A 20,828-nucleotide genomic window follows, 5' to 3' on the forward strand; every position below is an offset into this window, starting at 1 on the left:
GGACAGATGTGCAGGGCAGGAGCAGGGCAGGGCAGAATGGAGGAGGGGACACTGCCACCTCCCCAGGGATGCTCCTTCTCTATGCCCAGTGGCAGTGAAGGCATGAGGGCATCGACAATGCAAACCATGGGGTTTTATGGCTCCTTTTTTCCCCCTTTTTTTTTTAATTAAAGTGCTTTTTAAAAAGACACCATGCTTGTAATCAGGCTGATGACCCTCTGCAGTGCCCACGTGCTCCCCTCCCACCCTGCACAGGAAGTGTCTTGTTTAGGGAAAGGTTTGGGATGTCTCCATCTCTGGCTGGGTTTTGTGTGGGATCCCCTGAGCTCTGCGTGCGCTTTCAGGAATTGCACTTAGGGGTGGCCCAGGCTCAGTGTCCCCACTGTGGTTGCTTGCTGAGGAGTCAGGAGTAGAGAGCAGTGAGGGCAGATTTGCCTGATTTACTTTGCATATGTACATTTTCCTTGGTTTTTTGTTGTTCCTTCACCTTTTTTTTGCCTTTTTTCTGCGATGACTGTTCCAGACTGCTCCGTCCGCTTGCCTGCATCCTGTGGGAAGTGGCCAGGGAGGTGACTTGTGCAGGGAAAAACATATTGAGCAATGCAGGGCCAAGCTGTCAGTGGGCAGAGTTCGGGACAGAGAGGACAGAGACAGACAGGGGACAGAGAACAGGAGGGATGCCAGGATAAGAGACTGGGCCAGCTTGGAGGTATTTTTGTGGCTGCAGCCCAAAGTAAGCCAAGGCAGTGTGCCCAGTCCTGAGGCTGCAAGGGCAGAGTCTGGGGAAAGCATCCCCAGAGTGCAGGAGGGTCACAGAGGGACAGAGGTGGCAGGGAGCAGGGTGGCAGGAGGCTGGCAGAGGGACAGGGAGCCCGAGGTGGCCAGGTCTGAATGGGTTTCTCATGTTGTCAGGGGAGTGAAGGCAGGGGGAAGGAGGGCAGGAGTGTTTTGAGGGGCACTGCAGCCCCTTAGGGAGGGGGACAGGGCAGGTTTAGGCTCAGTGTTGCCAGTGCAAGGAGCAGGAACAGCCCCAGAGCTCAGGAGAGTGCCTTGGCTGCCACCTTGATGCCACGTGTCCTGTGAGGCATGGGGACTTCGACCTCTTGCTGCTGGGAAAAGCCACCCATCCCTGTGGGACAGGGCAGAGCCACCCTGGCCCCGTGCCAGGCCAAGGGCTCAGTGGTGGGACTGGACTGAGGCGGCTGCTGTGAGCAGGGCAGATGGAGCAGGGGGGAAAGAGAGAGGGAAAAATCCAAGGCCAGGCACTGGCATACCATCCCAGGGCTGTGCTGGGGCTCTCTGGCCAAGTTCTCATATGTAGCATGTTTGTTTGTTGTTTCGTAGGTTTTGGGTTTTTTTTTTTTCTTCTTCTGTTTCACTCACTGATCTAAAAACTCTGGGAATGAAAACTCAAAACTCCCCCACATAAAACACAGGTGTGCCCCGCTCTCAGCCCTGATGGGGGACGAAGCTCTTCGTTAACTGGACCGGTTTGTGCCTCCATCCCTCCATCCCCCCCTCCCTCCTGCCTGCACCGAGCCCAGGGCTCACACTGCACCCCACGCACACAGACTGGTGCCCCCAGCAGCCCTGGCCGGGGTTTAGTCATGATCCGAGACACTTTCTCAGCTCCCCTGCTCCCCAGCCCCTCCGTTCTCCTCCAGTGTATTTATGAATTTCACATGAAGTACTGTTTTATTTTTTTAAAGACTTTGTAAAGCTTACCAGGGTTACAATCACCATTTTTAGAGCTGCGTCAGTCCACAATGTTAAAAATCCATTTTTTTATGTATTATATTTTTTGTGTATTTTTTTTAATCCAGCTGTGATGGGTTGTATCATATATTTGTTGTGTTTACTGTATCTGTCCAACTTCAAAGAGAGGAGACTGTGGAGCTCCGAAAAAACTACGGTCTGCTGAAAAAAAACCATTAAAATTATTTGTTCATGGGTTGGCTCAAGCAGTTCTGAAGTTCCTATTTTATTTCTTGGGATTTCCTTCAACAGCCAGGACTGTGAGAGCTGCTATGTCCCATGTAACCCCTTGGCTGGGTGACGCTTCTCCTGGGACCCCAGTTCTGGGTACCAGGATGCCACATCCAGCTGTGTTTTGCTCTAGTTTGCATCAGTACTGCAGGGTTTGGTGGGGAAAAGTCGGGCTGGCCATGGCAGACGCTCCCGCTGTGCTTCCCCGCAGCATCGCTGGGCTCAGGAACACGCGGGGCCCACAGCAGCAGGTGGCAGAGCGCCGGTCTGTCCCACCAGTCACCACCACCCCTCCAAGCCCTGCTCGCTGTTCGCTACACACACCCCGTCCTACACGCAGGGGACACAGGCGACGTGTTTCACCACCGGCCGCTTTCCCCCGTCCTGCGAGCCGCCCGTACCCCACTATCCCACCCGCACCCCCGGCGCGCCCCGTTACACCCATCACACCCGGCCCCGTTCCCGGCCCCGTTCCCGGCCCCGTTCCCGGCCCCGTTCCCGGCCCCATTCACCGCCCCTGCCCCGGCGCCGGTCCTGCCCCTTCCGCCCCGCTCCGCTGCCTGCCGGGACGCGTAGTCCCGCGGCCCCGCGCCGCTCCCGGCCCGCTGCAGGTCCGCTCTCGGCTCCGCCGATCGCTCCGCGCCCCGCTCCTCCCGGCCCCGCTCCTCCCGGCCCCGCTGCTCCCGGCCCCGCTGCTCCTGTAGCTCCCCTGCTCCTGTAGCTCCGCTCCTCTATTGCTCCGCTCCCCCGGCTGTCCCGCTGCCGTCCCCGCTCCTCCTGTCGCTCCGATGCTCCTGTCCCCCCGCTCCTCCGCTTGCCCCGCTCCTGTCCACCCGCTCCTGTTTCCTCGCTCCCCAGCTTGCCCCGCTGCTGTCCCCGCTCCACCTGTTGCCGCTGTCCCGCTCCTTGTCCCGCTGCTGTCCGCGCCGCCCGCCCCATCCCTCCGGCAGCGGGGAGCGCCCCTCGGGGTTTAGGCTTGGTAGAAGCCGCCGGCATTAATTAGCGCGGCTCAGGAACGGGATGAGGCGCTCGGTAATCTCGCCGGGGCAGGCAGAGCCCGGCTGCCCGCACCGGCATCCTGGAGCTCCGGGGTTGCTCTTTTTCGCTTCTAAACCGGAAACTGGACGATCTCACGGGGTCAGGCATGGGAGAAGTGGGGCTGGCGGAGCGCTGGGGCTGCTCCGGAGCTGCTGGCTCCACCGGGGTTTGGGGTCTCAAAGAGGATCCATGGGCTTCCCGAGTGGGGAGGTGTGTGATGGTGTCCCATGCCCGTAGCTCGTGGATTCACTCTGAAACCAGGGTGAAAGTCCATCCTGGAACGCAACTCACTGACAGGCAGAGGGGTTGAGCCCTGTACCCCACCCCTGGCCCACCGGTGTCCCCAGCCACTGGATGAAGAGTCATATGGATCCATGTTTGGGTATATGGATCGCTGTATGGGGGCAGTTTGGGGTTCGGGGTGGGCCTTGCCCGCAGGGGGGGAGGGAAAAGTCCTGGAGCACTCTGAGCGCTCTTCCTTCCTTCCTGGCCTTTGCTCCAGCTCAGCCCTTCCGCCTTCCCAGCCTGGCTCCTTGGCTCTGTCCTGCACCCTGCACCGGCTTCCCGGGCTGTCACTCCAACCCATTCCCTGCAGGTCCTCCCCTCTGCTCGGTGTTGCCCTCTGGCCCCTGCAAAGCCCCGACAAGCGATGGAGGGAGAGCCCACCCTGCGCCTCCATATCTTTGACCTCAACTGCTGGTGAGTCCAGAGTTTGCTGGGTCTGCACCAGGCTGTGTGGGTGGAGATGGGGACACTGCACTGGGAGAGGGGTCCCACCTTGGGGTTACCTTCATGTCCCCTTCATTTTGGGCTCACACCACTCTCCCAGCCCCAGAGGGTCATGAGGTGCTTGGCTGGGTAGTGCCTCCTGTCCCCTCTGTGCTTGTTAGCCCCAGAAATACCCCTCATTTGCACCTCAAGCAAGGATGAGCTGCCTCAATTCTGCAGGCAGGAGAAGCTGTCCCCAGACAGCCTCCCTGCATACCCCTCTTGTCCCCATGTCCTCACATGGCCCTTTCCCCCTCCCACCTTTCCCATCTGCATCCTGCTTCTACGGGTACTGGAGCCCTCTTTCTCTCCCTCGCTTTGGGTCACAGTGGGCCCTGACAGCCCCCATCACCTGTCCCCACCAGGCTGTGACTGTCACCCCTCTCTGGCAGGGCCATCCGCTACCTGAGCAAGCGGCGGCAGGAGCGCGTCCGGCTCATCGGGGACACGCTGCGCCGGGAGGGCTTTGACCTGGTGCTGCTCCAGGAGGTGAGGGCAGTTTGTGAGCCAAGTGCAGCCATTCCCAGCCTGGGAGATGAGCGTGCCTGTTCTCAGCCTATCCCACTGTTCTCCAGGTGTGGAGTGAGCAGGACTACAGTGACCTGAGGGTGAAACTAGCAGGCTGCTACCCCTTCTCCCATTACTTCCGCAGGTGAGAAGGGCAAGGTCACCCCCCTGGGGCTGTCTGTGGGGCAGTGCCAGGGCTGTGCCGTGTCCTCGGGGTTTAGCACTTGCAGAGACCGGTGCAGGTGCTTTAAGCCACCTCTGTCACTGTGGGAGACCCCATGCCTGGGTAGTGGGATGCTCACAGGAGCACACTACGATCCAGGCATCCAGGGAATCCTCCTGGCTCAGGGCTAGGGGGAGGCAGAGGTTTTGGGAACCACGTTTCCTCACTGTGCCATTTCCCTCCCACAGCGGGGTGATCGGCAGTGGCCTCTGCGTCTTCTCCAGGTTCCCCATCCTGGACACCCTACTCTACCAGTACTCACTGAATGGGTACCCCTACATGGTAAGCAGGGTGGGGGGCACGTGGCACCATGGTGTCCATCCCCACAGAGCCTCAGTAGCCCTGACCTGCTCTCCTTCCCCTCTGGCAGCTCCAGCATGGGGACTGGTTCTGCGGCAAGTCCGTCGGTCTCGTCATTATTAAGATCTCAGGGATCATCTTCAATGTCTACGTCACCCACGTGAGCACCCCAGGGAAGAACCCAGCATGGGGGGGACAATGGGGAGGAGGGGAATGAGTGGCCGTACCCCTCTTTTACTGTCCCCTTGCTTAAGCACTGCTCTCCACTCTGCCCTGGACTATGCACTGATTTAATAAAATATTGCTCGGGGGGGGGAGGGGGCAGGGACCCACAACCTGGTTGTGCAGTGGGGTGAGCATCCCAGGCTCTCCCCAGTGGCGGTGACATAAAGACAGAGGTGTTGGCAGGGACTGTTCAGAGGGGTTGGGTGGGTTTGCAGGGAGCCTGGGGGCAGGGCAGGTGTTAGCATGGGAGTCACAGCCCCTGTGCTTCCTTTCCCTCTCTCTCCAGCTGCATGCCGAGTACTGCCGGGAGAAGGATGCCTACCTGCCCCACCGCCTGGTGCAGGCCTGGGAGCTGGCACAGTTCATCCGGTGAGCAGCTGCACGGTGTCCCCCTGCGGGTCCCCAGGACGTGTGTGGTCACCCCTGCCCCCGGGGCTTGCACTGCAGAGAGCTCCCACTTGCACCAATCCCAGTCAGGAATAAGGCTGAGGAGCACTGGGCAGGTCCCAGTCACTCCAGTCTGGTGCAGGGCAGGGCAGGACAGCCATCCCTGTCCCCACAGACACACCTCAAAGGCAGCAGACGTGGTGCTGCTGGGAGGGGACCTGAACATGCACCCTGAAGATGTGGGCATCCGGCTGCTGCGTGGCTGGACGGGGCTGCGGGATGCCTTTGCTGAGGCCATGCGCTTTGAGGTGAGCTGGGGGGCTGAGCAGGGTCCCAGGGCACTCCAAGAGCCCCCCACTCACCCAGGCTCTTGTCTCAGGGCTGTAAGAACGGCTGCACCCTTGTCCCTGACAACTGCTTCATTGACAAGTCGGAGCTGCTGCCCTTCCCGCTGGGCATCCGCATTGACTACATCCTCTACAAGGTACGGGGAGCGTTGGCCACCAGCTGTGAGGGGCGGGGGTGAGGCACTGGTGTGACCCCCTTGTCCCCTCACCCAGGCCATCTCCAGCTTCACAGTGAAGTGTGAAGAGCTGAAGACCACCACAGGGCCAGCCCTGGGCACGGACATCCCCTTCTCAGATCATGAAGCCGTGATGGCAACACTGCACATCCAGAGGCGGGGACAGCCTGTGGGTGCCGCCCTTGGCGCAGCTGGTAAGTCTGGGGGCTGCTGCCAGCATCCACCATGTGCTGGGGGGACTGGTGGAGTTGGATGGAGCTTGTTGGGGATGTTTCCCCCTGCGGTACTGCTTGTGGAGGGCTGCAGAGAGGTGGAGACCGGGAGAAGGGTATTGGGGTGGTATGGGGGGGGCATAGGAATGGGATATGGAGGTCCCACCCCGCTGAGGGCCCCTGTCCCTGCAGACCTGGCGCTGGCGGACGTGGTGACAGAGGCACGGACAGAGGTGGGTGTGGGGCTGCAGGCAGCGCAGCGGCAGCGCTACTCCTCGGGCAGGATGGCCGTGCTGGCCTTGCTGCTGCTGCTGCTCCAGGCTGCGGCTGCACTGGGCATACTGGCCGGACTGGGCACAGAGCAGCCCTTCCCCAAGCTCTCCTTCTGCCTGCTGGCCTTCCTCGCCCTCGGCGTCCTTGTTCTCGCCACCGGTCTCCACCTGTTTCACACCATGGAGGTGAAGATGCTGCACGGCACCAAGGACCAGATGGGGATGGCACTGCGGGCGCTGCAGGAGCGTCCCAGCGAAGGCTGAGCTGAGGCTGTGGGTGTTCCACAATTGTCCCCTTGGCTCCACCGTGTCCCCTTTTTGATCCTTGTTTTTAGCTGACTTCAGATTTTAGGAGAGCAGCACTGCAGCCAGTGCAGTCATGCAGGTTTGACAGCTGCCTCCGGGTGAAAACTAAGATTTTTGGCGTAGATTTATTGCATTGACCCCTGTGAGAACCACGATGGAGGCAAATTTTTATTGCTGTCTTTTTAAACACACCCTTTTGTACATGGAGGGACCCACTGGCCTGGCTGGAAGACTTGAGAGGCTGAGGCTCCCCTTGCCTGGGGTGGCCTCAAAGTTTCTGCTGGTGGCTGTTCTGGCAACCAGTTTTGACTCAGATGGAAAATAAAGGCCGTATTTTAACCTTTGGCGCCGGGTCAGGGGGGCTTTATTTGAAGGGAGTGGGTTTGCAGCAGGATTGGGAGGGCTGGAGGAGGTGCTGAGGGGAATGGCAGGATGAGGGCTGAACACAGGGTGGTGTTGCTAAGAGAGGAACCTATGCCTGGGACCCCCATCCCAACACATCTGGGGCTGCCATTTGGCCACAGAGGCCACCCTGCAACAGCAAGGGACTCCAAGGGCATCTGAGGTCTGTGCAAAGACCACTATGGCATTGCCAAGCAGAAGAAATCCCAAAGGGGCAAGGAGGGACAGCCGCTGGTGTCCCTTGTCCTTGGTGTTAGAGTACTGGCCCTGAGCAGAATTCCCTTAGGAGCTACTGGACAAAAAGCCCTTCCCTTGCCCAAGGGGCTCATGGCAGGGTTCTGACCCTGGTTTCCTGCAGCAGCTGGGGACAGCATGGATGTGGCATCCAAAAGCAGTGGTGCAGAGTGGCTGATCAGCCCAATCTGTCTGTCACTGGCCCCCACTTGTACAGCCAGATGTCCCTTGAGATGGAGGGTGAGGCTGGGATGGATGCCCTCAGACCTCAGGATGTCCCAGGGTGGCTTCCAGAGACCACTCCTGATGGTGCCCCTGCACATACGGCATCTGCCCTGTGGGCTGCCTCTGGTGGCCACAATCACTTCCTTGCTGCTGGGAGCCACCAGTCCCCTTTTGCAGCCCCCTGCAAGTCTCGTTTTCCAACAAGCACAAGGCAAAGGCCATCCAGCCACGCACAGGAATGTCCTCTCAGCACCCCAAAGCTGAGTGCTTCTCAGTGTCTCCTCACGTGAGCATCTCCCAGCAGGTCTGGCCCCTCGGTGACAGACTTTGGCAAGCAGGGAGCTGGATTGGCTGCCGGCACCTGCGGGCAGCTGGGGCATCACCACCTCCAGAGGTAGCTCAGAGTGATGCTCAGAGGGATGCTCAGAGGGACTCTCACACACACACACACACACACACACACACTCTGCTTGTCCCCCAGGGAGGATCCCGTGGCTCCGGGGGCTGTGAGGATCAAGGCCGCAGCTCACTGAGTCGCTTCTCCTCCTGCATTTGGATGAGGACGTTGCGCTTATTCACCACGTCCAGCAGCTGCTTCAGGATGTCCTGCTCAGCCTTCTCATCCTCAGGTGTCTTCAGGGTTTCTGTGGGTGCAGGGAGCCGGAGTAGGGCTGGGAAGGCCACAAACCCTGAGCTGCTCCCCACACCATGCAAAGGCATCCTCGCCCTGGCACGTGCTGGCACTCACCCTGCTTGTTCATGTAACTCCGGAGCTTCTGGTCAAGCTGACACTGCTGCTCCTCCAGCTTCAGTTCCTGCACCCTGTGGGGAGGAAAAAGGTGTGCTGGGTACAGGGTTCGCAGGGGACTGGGCTGAGCTGAGCCCCCACGCCAACCAGGGAGCATCCCCCAAGCCTTACGCGATCATGAGGTCCGACTCCTCGCTCATCAGATTGTTCTTCTTCTGGACCAGGTACAGCAGCTGGTTTGTCCACCGTGTCTGCTGGTCAGCCAGGCTCTCTGCAGGACAGGGGAATGGTGAGTGGGGTGCAGACCCCTATCACAGGGTCACAGTGCTCCACCCACCCTGGCCTTACCATTCTCATCCCGGAGTAGCTTCTCCAGCTTGATGCCCTGCTGCTCCAGTTCCCGGAATGTCACCTCGATCTCCTCCAGCCGTCTCTGGATGGCCTGGAAGAGAAAGGCAGCACTCACCTGCAGGCCAGCACCTGCCAACATGTGGCCACCAGCAGCAGGGGGACAGATGGAGGGGACAGTGCCACGCTGGGGACCTGGGTCTCCCCTGTGGGTTACCTGGGCTCTGCAGAACCGCTTCACCTGGGACTCCCTGGCCCGGCGAGCCAATGTGCGCTTCCATGTGGGATATTTCTCCTCTTCCCTCGGGTCTGGGTACTGTGAAAGGACAGAGGCACAGGCCCTGCACCAGGCACCTCCTGCCTTGGCAGCCACAGCTGAGCCAGACCCGGTGCCTCTGTGAAAGGAGCAAGAGCCCCAGCTACCACGTGTGCTGGGGGGGAAAATCCTCACCAACTCTTTCATGATGCCAAGGCCTGTGCCTTCCTCCTCCTCCTCTTTCTCCTCCTCCTCCTCCTCATCCTCCTCCTCCTCATCCTCCTCGCTGTCACTCTCCTCCAAATCTGCCCAAGGAAAGAGCCATTTCAGGCTGGTTCCTCATGAGCAAGATGTGGGTACAGCACGTCCTGGAGGGACTGAGAGCTCTGCTTGTCTGGACACTCCAGTTTGTACCACCTACCTTTCTCCATGTCAATTTTCCCCTCCTTCTGCTTCCAGGCGCCTTGTCCCTGCCCCAGGGCAGGGAGGGCCTCAGGTGCTGCCTGGGGCCGCAGACGAGGTGGCTTCAGTGGAGGCTCAGGCTCTGCTTCACTGGTGAGGTTCAGCGTGGACAGACTGAGCTTCTCCAGTGGTGTAAGGATGATCTTCCTCCTGCCCCCACTCTCCTCACCCTCCTCTGCTGTCCCTTGGGGCTCTGCTCTGGGAACCTCCTCTTCCCTCACATCCCTCCCAGGCTGTGCCAGCAGCTCCTGCTCCTCCATGTCACCAGCATCTGCAGTGTCCTCAACTTCCCCAGGCTCTTCCCCTGGCTGTGGGGCTGCTGGAGTGGGCTGAGGTGGACTGGGTGCCCGCTCCATGGGGGACACACGTGGGCTTCCAGCTTCTGAGGGTGGGTGGGCAGCAGCATCAGCATCCTACAGCAGAGCCACAGCAGAGGAGTGATGCACCACAGGGCCACGCCCAAGCACCCCCTCCACACTTTGCCTTTCCACCATCACCTCCAGGGACTTAGGATGATTTACCCCATCAGGCAGTGCTGAAGCCTCATCCTGGGGCAGGTCCACGCTGGGTGGATTGGGGTAGTGCAGCGAGCAGTAAAAATGACCTGGGGGGAGGGGGGGCGAACTCATGCGACAACCTGCAAGGTGGAGAAGTCGTGCCCCGAGCATTCCCGCTCCCCAAAAGCCACCTCACCTTCCTCCTCGTCGAAGGCGTAGTCGCCCAGGCGCAGGGTGGCCCCGCAGCGCCGGCACTGGAAGCAGCCGCGGTGGAAGAAGCGTCCCTCAGCACTGGCTCGCTCCAGGATGTAGACACGGCAGCCACAGAAGTAGCAGGCGTCACTGTTCTCCCCTGTCCTCTCCCTCACCGGCTGCAGGGAGAGAGGACAGGCTGGGGTGGCACCGGGGGCCTGGCACCCACCCTGCCCCGTGGCTGTGCAGGCAGCCATGGGGGCACGGGGCAGGGCTCTGCCCCTCTTGCAGCGCCAGGTCTGGGTGCTCGGGATGGGTGAGGGAGTGGCAAGACTTGGCTCCGGAAAACCAGTTGGGTCAGGAAACAGGCAGGGAGGAGCTGAGAGCCTGTAGGCGTCTGCTTGTGCTGCCCTGGTCCCAGCCCTTGGCTTGGCCCTGCCAGCCACTGGTGCCCCTCCAGTGCCCACCAGCCCTGAGCAGGACCCTCCATCCCAAGGTGACACAAGGACCAACCTGCCCTAGGTCCATCACAGTGGTTTGCGGCAGCTCATGGGCACTGTCCGGAGTGTCTCCATCCAGCCCCGTGTCCAGCTACAAGTGACCCAAGGGGAGGGTCAGCCCCCCACTCTCCCCCCAGGACTGCTGCACCCCAGCAGAACACCCCTTGGGGTGCCTGGGGCAGACCCACCTCGGTGTCCCTGCGGCTCCTCTTGGCCTCAGTGTCCTTCTGGGCACTGTCCTGCAAATGCAAATGGGGTGGTTTGGGTGGGGAAGGGGACAGGGCTTTGGTGTGTCACGAGGGTCTGGGTGGGGGTCCCTCACCTGGGCACGTTTGTGTGTCAGGTTCCGGCTCTTCTGCAGCTTGCTGAGGAAGAGGATGGCCCCTCGCGTGCCACGGGGAGACAGTGGCTTCTTGCTGACCTCCACCTCTGCACAGGACATGGCCATTTTGGTGGGACCCACCCAACAAAGAGAGCAGATTTGTCCTCAGGACAGGACAAATCCCCCCAAAATCTCACACCTGAAGAGGTCCTGAAAACTTCATAGAACTGGCTGAGGTAGGTGATGAGGCCCAGGCGGTCAGGCTCTGCCATGGTGGCCATCTCAGCACTGGAGAGCACAGGCTGGATGCCCAGCTCCTGCTCTGCTATGTCCAGCATCATCTGGTGGGTCCGAATGGCATTCTGCGGGTCCACTGAGTCCAAGTCCCTGAGGGGAGACACAGCTGCCATCAGGGCGGGCTCTGCAGAGTGGAGGGTTCCGGGGGGGTCCCAGGCACTCACACCAGGTCCGGGCGGAAGTGGTGGATGAGGGCGCAGAGGGCCAAGCCACTGGTCCAGGAGGTGGTGAAGTTGCTCACGGCCACGCCAGGGTATCCAGCCGTGCTGGCCTGGCACCAGCTCAGCAGCTCTTCGTAGACGTCTCCAGGGGCTGCTGGGGAGGCAGCCTGTGTGTCCCCATTCCACAGAGACAGGGGACAACCCCCCCAGCCCACCTCCCGCCTCAGCATCAGTGCTTTAACAGGAAAGGGATCCCATGGGAGTGACCTGAGACACCTCCTCTCCCCCCTGCAACCATCCCCGCAAGTCTCAATAAATGGGTTGATAAAGCATCTGTCAATATTTCATGGCTCAGCATCAGTGAAGGCTGGAGAGGCACAGTCTCCTCCCCAGAAGGCAGCAGGGGGACGTGGCCCGACGTGGGCCACAAGCAGAGGGCATAGAAACCAGTGGTGTCACCAGGACAGCCTGCTGGACACAGGCCAGGGCGCAAGAAACAAGGAGGGGGAGGAAAATCAAGGCAGGAGTCACTTGGGCATGGGCTGCTGGGCAGGACTGGTTGCTCCTACCGGTGCTGAGCCGGTTGTCGCTCTTCCTCTTGTGGTCCACCTCCACCGTGCCCACGAGGTAGAGGTCCTTGACCTGCCAATGGGGACATGCCAGTGGTGGTCACCACCTGTACAGAGCCAATGGCACTGCGCAGGGAGCTGGCCCCAGCAAGGGGGACACCGGGACGCCCCCACACAACTCTCCAGAACCCTCTGCCATCCACAATGGGCGATGTACTCAATGTCCTGGGGACTAATAGCTGCAGTCTCACACCCTTTGGGGACAGGGGACCGGGCAAATTAGTGTCACCTGACAGCCAGGGAGGCTGGGCTGGCTGGCTGTCCCATGGCAGGACCTGGCCAGGTACCTGGCTGGCTTTGATGGCCTGCAGGTTGATGTTGGGGTAGCGCGTGGCTGGGTCGATGCTGTACTGACTGATGTTCTTGTTGGTGTTGTCTGGGGACGTCTGCGAGAGGTGCTGGTAGATGCTCTCCCTGGGTGCAAGGGACAGGGCTGGCATCGCTGCCACCATCCTCACGTGCTCCAGACCCAGCCCAGCGGGATGGGGACACTCACCTCTCGGCCAGCACCTCCAGTGGGGGTGTCCCGGCTGCCCATCGCCGCACCATCCACGCTGCGTCGAAGGCGGCGAGGAAGCCCCTGGCCACCCCGGTGCCCAGTGGCCAGAAGGGCTGCAAAGGGAAAGGCAGAGCTGGAACTGGAGTTGCATGGCTGGTCAGGGCAGCTGGGAGGAGGCTGAGAGCTGCCAGGCTTGGCCAGGGATGAAAGAGGGAGTGGCGGCAGGACGCGCACGGAGAGGATGGGTGGCTGTCTCCTCCCCAGCCAGTACAGCTGCTTCTGGGGGGGGCTGGGCTGCTCCTCCATCCTGAACCAACCCCAAATCTCTGGTGGGGCTGGAGAAGGGGGATAACCTCCCCAAAGCATGCCACTACTGGGAGCCTGCCCAAGGATGGGGTGCACTGGGCAACTGGGATGAGAAGCACTTAGGGAGGGGAAATATATTGCAACCAATGCATCTTACAGGCAGAGGGAAGTGGAGGCATGAGGTGGTGCTGCAGGGGAATCTCTCACCTCCACCAAGCAGTCGCCCACCAGCCCCAGGAGCAGCCGGCTCCCGTTGTGCTCCCGCACCAGCGCCGCGTTCTCCGAGCGCGTCATGCAGGTGAAGTCGAACATGTCGACATCCGGCAGGTCCCGGTGGTTGAGGGCAAACTCCAGTTCGGGCAGGCAGTAGTTGGTGGAGAAGTTGGCAGCTTCTTTGGCGTAGCTAAGGAGGGCGTCCCAGTTCACATTGTCTGGGGACAGGAGGCTCTCGATGTCCGCTTTGTCCTGCGGAGATGGGGTGAAGCTGGCTGGGGTGTGGGAGGTGCTGTTTGTCCCTCAGCCCAGGAGCACGCAGCTCTGGGGTGCAGCTGTGCCACTGCACTCTGAGAACCCTGGAAGGATTTTTCCTGTGGCACAGGCAACAGCTGCTGCAGCCTCCACCACCCCAGGGGTGTGCAGTCAAACCAGCACCCACGATTTGCATCCCGCTTTCAAGGCTTTCAGCTGCCCATTGCTGTGGGATCCCAGGGTCAGATCCTGCCCTTCTCACCTGGAGGATGACCCCCTTCTTGAGCAGGCTCTGCTTCTTGGCCGTCATGACGAAATAGTGAGTGTCATCCTTGTAGTACACGATGTTTTCCAGGTCGATGCCTGGTGATGGGAAGGGGCTGAGCCAGGGCCACAGGGTGCCCCAGCACTGGGCTCAGACACCAAATGTCCCCTGCAGTGGGGTACCATGTAGGGAAATGCAGCCCATCACCGGGGACATCCTGGGGCTGAGCCTCCAGCTCCCTCAGGAGGGGACAGGAGCCCCCAGCGCCCCCCATGTGGGGGCTGGGACCACTGACCTGTTTTGTTGTAGAGGTTCTGGAAGAACTTCTGGTTGTAGATTCGGGCCACGCCGCTGATCTCAGCCACCTCCACCTCGGCCCGGCTGTGGCGGTTGATGAAGTTGGTGGTGATGCCAATGGCCAACTTCCCACGTGTCTCCTTCCGCTTGAACCCTGCAGGAGGGGAGAGGCGTGAGCCCCCACCCAGCCCCCCACATTGGTCCTGGGGCTGCAGGGACACCTGATGTCACCTTCAGGGACAAATTTGCCACCGCCAGCTGAGATGAGGACGTCGAACTCGTAGTGGGTGAGGGGAGAGGAGCTGGGCTGCAGCACAGCCTGCCAGCCACCTGCAGGGAGAAGGGGGGTCATGAATGTGCTGGTTCCCAGGGAGCAGGGAAAGGGTTGCATCTCATTCCCCCCAAAAAGGCATGCCTTGGGCTAGCAGAAGGATTGGGGAGCTCAGAGTGGCCACGCACAGCCCTGTCCTTGTCCCCAGGAATGCCACCCGCCCTGCACAGATACCGTACCTGCCTTGCCCGTGGGGGGAACAAGGCCCTCAAACCGCACATTGATGTGCACCTCAACCCCCAGGAGCAAAGCCACCTTCAGCAGGATCAGCTGGAGCTGCCGAATACCTGGGAGGGCAGAGGGGTACTCAGGGCTGCACCCCTGGGTCCCTGGACTCCCCACAGTCAGGGACCCCAGAGCCTGGGTCTCCTAAAACTCACTGATGTGGTCCAGCGTGCCAGTGCAGAAGCGCCCATAGAACTTCTTGGCGCCCAGCGCCCGCAGGTCGTGGATGGTGAAGGGCCAGAGGTGCAGGACGTTGTTGCGGGAGAAGGAGTCGCGCTTCTCCAGCAGCACCACGCGGGCACCCAGCAGCGCCAGCTCGATGGCCGCCCGCAGCCCGCAGGGCCCGGCGCCCACCACCAGGCACTGCCATGGCACAGGACGGGCAGGGTCAAGGGGGTGGGCAGCCCCAGAGCGGGGTTTGGGTGAACCCCCCAGCACTCCCAAAGGCAGCACCTCCCCGCTCGCTGGGTCAGGATCTGGCCCTCCCCGCTATTGCCTTTTTCTCACTGATTGTCCCTGCAAACCGGGGTGCCCCCCACCCCCTGAACCTTGCCTTCACCCAGGGCAATGGCAGTCAGGGGAATGGCAGCAATTAAAGCACTGGATGAGATAAGGTGCAGGTCTGCGGCAGGCCTGACACGGGTTTTGTCTCCTGACGGCTTCTGCACGGGGCTGGGACAACAGGGCACAGCAGTCAGGACAAAAGCCATCATCTGTGGGACAGGGAACAGATGTCCCCAAGGGGAAATCCTACTTGGGATGCTCCTGTCTCCCAGAAAGGACTTGACAGGTCCCTCAGCCTCGCCATGAGATGTCCCCAGCGAGAAGCAGCTGGGAGGAGGAAGGACGCTGCTGGCTGCATGGCACTGAGGCGGCATCATGCCATGGGGAGCTGAGCAGTGCTAATTAACATCCTGTCCCATTAAACTCCATCAACCTCCCGCTTGGCACATCCTGCATCCTCCTGGGATGAGAGCCAGAGTGTCCCAAGGGATGTTCTCACCCTGGAGACAAGGACACAGGGCAGGGAGGGACCCAAACCCCTCACCCCACATCCCGGGTACCTTGGTGCCAGCACAGGCTGTGCCCTGGTCGTAGTCCTTGTGCCCGGCTTTCTTATCCAGCTTGCTCCACAGGGCCTTGGCATTCCAATAGTTGAGGGCAGCCTTGAGGCCGTGGTAGAGCTGCAGCCCACTGCCCTGCAGCCCCAGCTGCTGGCACAGCTCCACAAAGCAGCCCAGCACCTCCCGGCACTCCCCAGCACGCAGGAACCTCTCAAAGATGGCATGGGCCGGGTTGCCCGGCTCGTCGGCCGGCACACTCATCCCGTGTCACCCAGAAGCCTGGCAGAGGAACAGCAGAGGTCAGCAGGGAGGGGACCCTCCTGGATCCCCACCCCCAAACACATCCGGTACCAGACCTGGTGTCTCAGTGCCAGCTTTCGCAGCTGCAGGTGCTGTTGGGTGGTGATGGCACTGTCCAAACTGGCACACTTTGTGGCAGCAGCTGGTGGAGCCGTCCCCAGATGCTGCACCCAGAGAGCCACGGTGTCACCCTGCCACGGTGGCGTCAGGGGAGGGGATGGGGAGGGCTGTGGCAGCAGCAAGTGGCTTCCTCCATACAGAAGGTACCTGCAACAGCCAAGAGCAGAGCGAGTTGTTTTGGAGCAAAGACATCGCTTCCTTCCTCTGCAGCCCTGGCCTCACTACAGGGGGGATGGGAGGGAGTGCCTGGCTTTAGGAATCAGCCACAGCTGCTGCAAAAACCAGCAAGACCGGCCCTAGGGCTGTAGGGAGGAGGACTGGATCCATCCCACCAGCCTGGCTTCTGCAGCCGGAGTGGGGTGAACTTTTCCCCCACCTCCCCTTCTACCACTCCTGGAGCGGGTGGAAGCAGATTAGCACAGAGGAAGCAGCGGTGAGGAAATCAAATAAAAGTCAAATCACCCTGCAAATAGCCCCATCATGCCACAGAAGCCATGGCAGGAGGGGTGCAGCACATTCCCCCTGGGCATCCCAAAACCCCCTGCCCCTGGCATCTCCCGGGGGACCAGCTCTCCTTGCATCTGTCTCCCGCTCCCAGCACTGCCCCGAGCACCCGCCTGGGCCATCCTCTGTCTTGCCAGCCCGAGCACGAAGAACAAAGTTTTGCCTTTTCCGGCCACTGTCGCCAAGCCCCGGGGCTGTGAAAGGCTCCCCCAGCCCGGCAAAGCAGCTGGCGGAGACACGGTGCTGCCAAGGAGGATCCGGTGGAAAGGCTCGGGAAGACGGAGAGCTCCTACCTTTGAACCACCGCTCTTTGCCCTCTCGCCCCGAGTGTTATCGCGGGCACGTGGCAGCACCCGGAAAGTGGCGGCCACCCCTGCAGTGGGACAAGCATGCCGTGAATAAATTAAGCTGCCCTCAGGAGGAGGGGGCTGGGGGTGGGCGGATAAAGGAGTTATTTAAGCGTGCGCTTAAATTTCGACTGGGAAGACCGAATTCTAGCTGGATTTCAAGTTCAGTCTCACTCAGGACTTTCCCGACACCAGAACGTGCCTTGCGAAGCAGTTCTGCGGGTCACCTTCCCTTCCATCACCACAGTCAGGAAATCCGGGCATTTTAACCACTTCCTTCCTGGGCAGAGGATAAAGCACCCAGCGGGGCAGAGCAGGGGCTGGCACCCACCTGAGTGGCAGCGTGGGGACAGAGGACATGGCCTATGCCTTCCTGACAGGGCTGTGAGACCTGGGGACAGATTTCTGCTCTTCCCCTGAGCGCTGCGAGCGGGACAGGATGAGCCTGGGGAAACTGAGGCAGCGCTGCGAACCTCCCTGGAGAATTTGCAGTGCTCCCCCTGTCCTCCTACCACAGAGGCTGCCCAGGCAGCACTGGCTGGCCAGTGCCCCATCCTGGGTTGCCCCCCAGGAGCTCATGTCACTGCGCTGGCACCTGCCAAGGTCACCACACAGCAGCCCCAGGGAGACGGGGCAAAGGCAGCTGCTCAGGCTGGGAACATCTACTCCAGCCTCAGCAGCCCCGGCTCTGAAAAAAGCCCTCTCTCGGCCTTGATTCCCACTGGACATGATGCCAGGACAAGCGTGCTGCCCGGGAAAGCTTTCCAGCCCCTACGCTTTGGCAGGGAGGCTCAGAGGAGGCAGAACAACAAGCCTTGTGTTACACAGCTTCCTACAGAAAGGATTATCCTGCCAGCACTCTGGCACACTCAACCCGCCTTGACAACTGCAAGCAAGGTCAGAAACTCCTAGGAAAACTCAGCTCCTGCAGGGTTGATACAAAAACCCAGCTTTCAGCCCACAAATGCCAGTGGCAGTGGAGGAGGGTGCAGTCTGAGCCAGGCTCTGCTCTCCCCATCAAAGCCTTTTCTTCCCTTTACACTGTTCCTGCAAGCAGGAGGGAGGAGGGGGCGGTTGCGGCCAGCCCTGACTCATCTCATGTCGGCTTTGGTTGGCTGCAGACCTGCCTGTGGGGACATCACCCGGGCCCCACACATGGGGAGCACCCCGGGAGCAGGGACACCACATCCCGCTTTGCAGATCAGGGTGTCCCTCTTGCCCTTGCATGCAGAGAAGCAGCCTCTTGGGAGAAGGTGGGGGAAGCTGCTTGGGAGCTCACGTGTCTTGCAGGCACATGGAAATAGGGTGGGAAAGGACATGGCTCCAGAGCTAATGAAAGCTGGGAAGAATTTCAGCAGATTGCCTCGCCGCTGCTGCGCTGGCTCCCAGCGTGGATAGGCTGTTCTGGGTCTGGGATCCAGCCTGGAGACTGCAGGCCAGGCTGCTGAGCTGGGATGGACCCCATGAAAGCCCTTCCAGCAAAAGGCCAGTGGGCAGGATGGAGGGTTTCTTGTGACCACCCAACAGCTTGGCCTTGCTTTCAACCACCAGCTGATCTGAGAGGGTATCAGGAAGGGGTGAAGGCACTGGAAGCTCTTACAAGCATTATTGTGCTCAGGAGAAACATCCCAGGTATGGCACTGGCCAGGGAGACCACCCTGGCCACTGCCACGGAAACTTGCCTTGATTTGGGTGGGTTTTAATCCTTGGAGGGAGGGAAAAATCCCTGTCAGCTGCTCTGGTTTGAGGCAGGGATGTGGGTGCATGAGCACAGCCCAGCTTTGCAAGGCCCCAGCATGGAGCTATGGGGAGATGGGCTGAGGAGAGGGGACAAACCTGAGTTGCCCTTTGCCGGGGATCCACAAGCCACAGCCTGGCCATGTCCCAGGGAGCCCTGGGCACAGACAACACTTAGGGAGGAGTAAACGTGCCCCCCTATTTTTGCTGCTCAGCCTGCCCCCCCGGCCAGCACCAGCCCATGGAGGGACCTGCCGCTTGCAGCTGAATTTTGGTAAAAAGAGGAAGTCAGGTCACAGCCAGGCTTCACACCCCACATCATTTTCCTCTTCCTGCTTCTCTTTTACTCCAAACCACATCCATGACAAAGACATCTCTGCGATGATGCCACAGAGCATCCCTCGTGGATCTTAGCAAAGCTCTTCCCACCCCATCCTACTCATCACTGGAGCACTGGTGGCTCTGGGAATGCAGGAGGAGGAGCAGGGACCCCTCTCTTTTCCCTTTGTCCCGGGGGCAGCAGAGGTCAGAGGCTGGAGAGCAAAAGCAGCGAGGATGGAGCGGGGAGGACCCCGCTGCCGCCGGGAGAGGCTGTGCGGAGGGGTCTGCCGGAGAAAAAGCGCTACCTTGCCACGGAGCGTCCCAGGGACACGCAGGACAGGGGTACGGGGGGCTGAGCCCCCCCCAGCCCCGCAGAACCACCCCTCGGTTTTGTCACTCCCCGTCCCCGCCCTGCGCAGCGATGCTCTCTCAGCGGGGCGGGCGGAGGGCACCGGCGGTCGGGATGCTGGAGGACACGGGGCTGGGAGGGGCAGCAGAGCCCGGCCCCCCCCGCCCAGGGATGCTCTGCCCATCTTCACCCCCCACTCACCTCCACAGCCCCTCGGCGGGGGAAACTGAGGCACGGACCGGGGCGTGGGTAGGGACCGGCGCTGGGCGCAGCCGGGCGACAGCGAGCAGGAAACGACCTCCGGCTCCGCAAGCAGCAGCTGCCGGCCGGCCCGGCCCTCCTCTTGTTTGCCCTCCCCTCCTCGGCCTTCCCCTCCCCTCGCCTGCCCGACCCTCCCCCGCGACCGGGGCGACCCAGGCCGGGCGGTGCCGGGAGAGGGGCGGCCCCCGGGCCCCCCCCCGCTCTGTGCTGCTGCAGATACTGCGCCGGGGGGTTTGGAGAGCGGGACGAGCGGCACAGCGCAACCCCAGCTGGGATTTTTGTATTTTAGGATGAGAAACCGGACTTTTCGCTAAGCAAACAAAAAGACTCCGGCGATGAAGCCAAACCGCTTCACACTCCGCCCCCGCCCCTGTGCTGCTCCCCCCGCAGCCAGAACCCGGCCAGGAGGGAGCTGGGGGCACCGCAGGGTCCAGGGCGGGGGGACCCACCCAGTGCCAGCTCCGGACCCCTCCCGCCACAGCTCGCGTGGGAACTTCTGGGATTACGTTTCCACCTGGGTCCCACGGGTGGGAATGGTGCCAGTGGGGCGAAGGTACCTGGGGGAGGGGGGTGGGGGAGCCCCCGGGGTCACCGAAGATCTCTGCTGGCCGGGTGCTTTTGGGGGTTTCTGGTGGCGATGACCTCGGGGTGCTGCTGGACATTCGCCCTGTGCTGGGACGGGCGTCACGGCAAAGGGGCTCGCGTGCTGTGACGCGCGGTGACAACTTGCCACGAGACCGGGGACGGTGACTCAGGGACACGGGGCGAGCTGGCAAACGGGCGTTGGTTACGTCGGCCACCCTGAGTCACCCGTGGCACTGCCGGCGGCTACGGCAAGCGGGGTGACCAGCCCAGCACCTCCATCCCTCCCCTTCTGCAGCCCCCTCCGGCCCCTTCCTGGGGACCCTGGTGCAGAAACCCCCACCGTGGCAGCTCGGGCGGGCTGTTCTGGCCCCTGCAAAGCTGCTGGGTGCGGATGCAGTGAAGCCCACCCGTGTTCCGGGGCCGCGAGAGGCTGGGGCGGACACGGAAACGGGGTGTCTGTGGCAAACCAGGCGCTTTTCCCCAGCGGTCGGAAAGAGCTCCCTCTGTTTGTGAGCACTTTGTGGTGCCGTGGGAAAGGCTGAGCACGGACCTGCGCCTTCCAGCCCCAGCCTTGTCCCCCGGGCAGCAGCAAAGGAGCATTAGATGTGAATTACAGCAGGGACTGAGGGCGCGTGGTGGCACTGAGGGACGCGGCTCTACTGCAAACCCACCGCTGTGGGCAGCCCGGGCTGTCTCCAGCACAGGCGACGTGGGAGCACACCTGCACCCCTTGATGTGCTGAGAACAGGCAACTCAGAGCATCAGTGAGAGCTTCTGCAGCTCCCTGAACCCTTCATGATTATATGGATGCGCCAGCCATACCTTAGAT

The 20,828-nt window shown here is 61.3% G+C and overlaps 2 protein-coding genes and 1 long non-coding RNA gene across 7 annotated transcripts; 1 reads left to right on the forward strand and 2 right to left on the reverse strand.

The window, feature by feature from the left end:
* Positions 1–1,663: 1,663 nt before the first annotated feature.
* Positions 1,664–3,245, reverse strand: LOC121657746. Its single transcript, XR_006013706.1, has 2 exons — positions 2,872–3,245; positions 1,664–1,914 (listed from the first exon to the last, which is right to left on the reverse strand). It is a non-coding gene; the product is annotated as an uncharacterized LOC121657746 (long non-coding RNA).
* On the forward strand, positions 2,529–7,091 carry SMPD2 (sphingomyelin phosphodiesterase 2). The gene is made up of 11 exons (XM_042013789.1): positions 2,529–2,597; positions 3,620–3,723; positions 4,185–4,281; positions 4,368–4,444; positions 4,711–4,804; positions 4,893–4,982; positions 5,334–5,416; positions 5,610–5,742; positions 5,814–5,918; positions 5,995–6,151; positions 6,362–7,091. The coding sequence occupies exons 2-11, from the start codon at positions 3,674–3,676 to the stop codon at positions 6,703–6,705; spliced, it is 1,230 nt and encodes a 409-aa protein (XP_041869723.1). The 5' UTR covers positions 2,529–2,597; positions 3,620–3,673; the 3' UTR covers positions 6,706–7,091.
* On the reverse strand, positions 6,903–20,110 carry MICAL1 (microtubule associated monooxygenase, calponin and LIM domain containing 1). Of its 5 annotated transcripts, none has more exons than XM_042013777.1 (27): positions 19,972–20,110; positions 16,693–16,772; positions 15,832–16,042; positions 15,476–15,754; positions 14,567–14,774; positions 14,366–14,473; positions 14,087–14,185; positions 13,854–14,009; positions 13,556–13,656; positions 13,033–13,290; positions 12,517–12,632; positions 12,308–12,434; positions 11,961–12,033; positions 11,395–11,545; positions 11,133–11,320; positions 10,934–11,040; positions 10,800–10,850; positions 10,625–10,702; positions 10,116–10,290; positions 9,944–10,026; positions 9,382–9,835; positions 9,156–9,265; positions 8,922–9,020; positions 8,705–8,798; positions 8,528–8,627; positions 8,357–8,430; positions 6,903–8,252 (listed from the first exon to the last, which is right to left on the reverse strand). In XM_042013777.1, the coding sequence occupies exons 4-27, from the start codon at positions 15,734–15,736 to the stop codon at positions 8,122–8,124; spliced, it is 3,402 nt and encodes a 1,133-aa protein (XP_041869711.1). In that variant the 5' UTR covers positions 15,737–15,754; positions 15,832–16,042; positions 16,693–16,772; positions 19,972–20,110; the 3' UTR covers positions 6,903–8,121. The 5 variants fall into 5 exon arrangements, with proteins under 5 accessions (XP_041869711.1, XP_041869712.1, XP_041869709.1 ...); XM_042013778.1 differs by lacking the exon at positions 19,972–20,110 and adding an exon at positions 19,355–19,494 and having other exon boundaries at positions 11,395–11,542; XM_042013775.1 differs by lacking the exon at positions 19,972–20,110 and adding an exon at positions 19,355–19,494.
* Between the last annotated feature and the right edge of the window lie 718 nt (positions 20,111–20,828).

Source organism: Corvus kubaryi, unplaced genomic scaffold (assembly GCF_017639235.1).
Source record: "Corvus kubaryi isolate FWS band 111438036 unplaced genomic scaffold, C.kubaryi_AGA036_p1.0 split1-37355, whole genome shotgun sequence".
NCBI classification, from domain to species: domain Eukaryota; kingdom Metazoa; phylum Chordata; class Aves; order Passeriformes; family Corvidae; genus Corvus; species Corvus kubaryi.

Bases quoted from the DNA above. Each gene is read 5' to 3' on its own strand.
- SMPD2 (XM_042013789.1), top strand. From the start codon at position 3,674: ATGGAGGGAGAGCCCACCCTGCGCCTCCATATCTTTGACCTCAACTGC. The intron at 4,445-4,710 runs GTGAGAAGGGCA...TCCCTCCCACAG, and splicing joins TTCTCCCATTACTTCCGCAG to CGGGGTGATCGGCAGTGGCC. The intron at 6,152-6,361 runs GTAAGTCTGGGG...CTGTCCCTGCAG, and splicing joins TGCCGCCCTTGGCGCAGCTG to ACCTGGCGCTGGCGGACGTG.
- MICAL1 (XM_042013777.1), bottom strand. From the start codon at position 15,736: ATGAGTGTGCCGGCCGACGAGCCGGGCAACCCGGCCCATGCCATCTTT. The intron at 12,633-13,032 runs GTGAGAGATTCC...TTCCCTTTGCAG, and splicing joins TGGGCGACTGCTTGGTGGAG to CCCTTCTGGCCACTGGGCAC. The intron at 10,027-10,115 runs GTGAGGTGGCTT...CCCTCCCCCCAG, and splicing joins CGCCTTCGACGAGGAGGAAG to GTCATTTTTACTGCTCGCTG.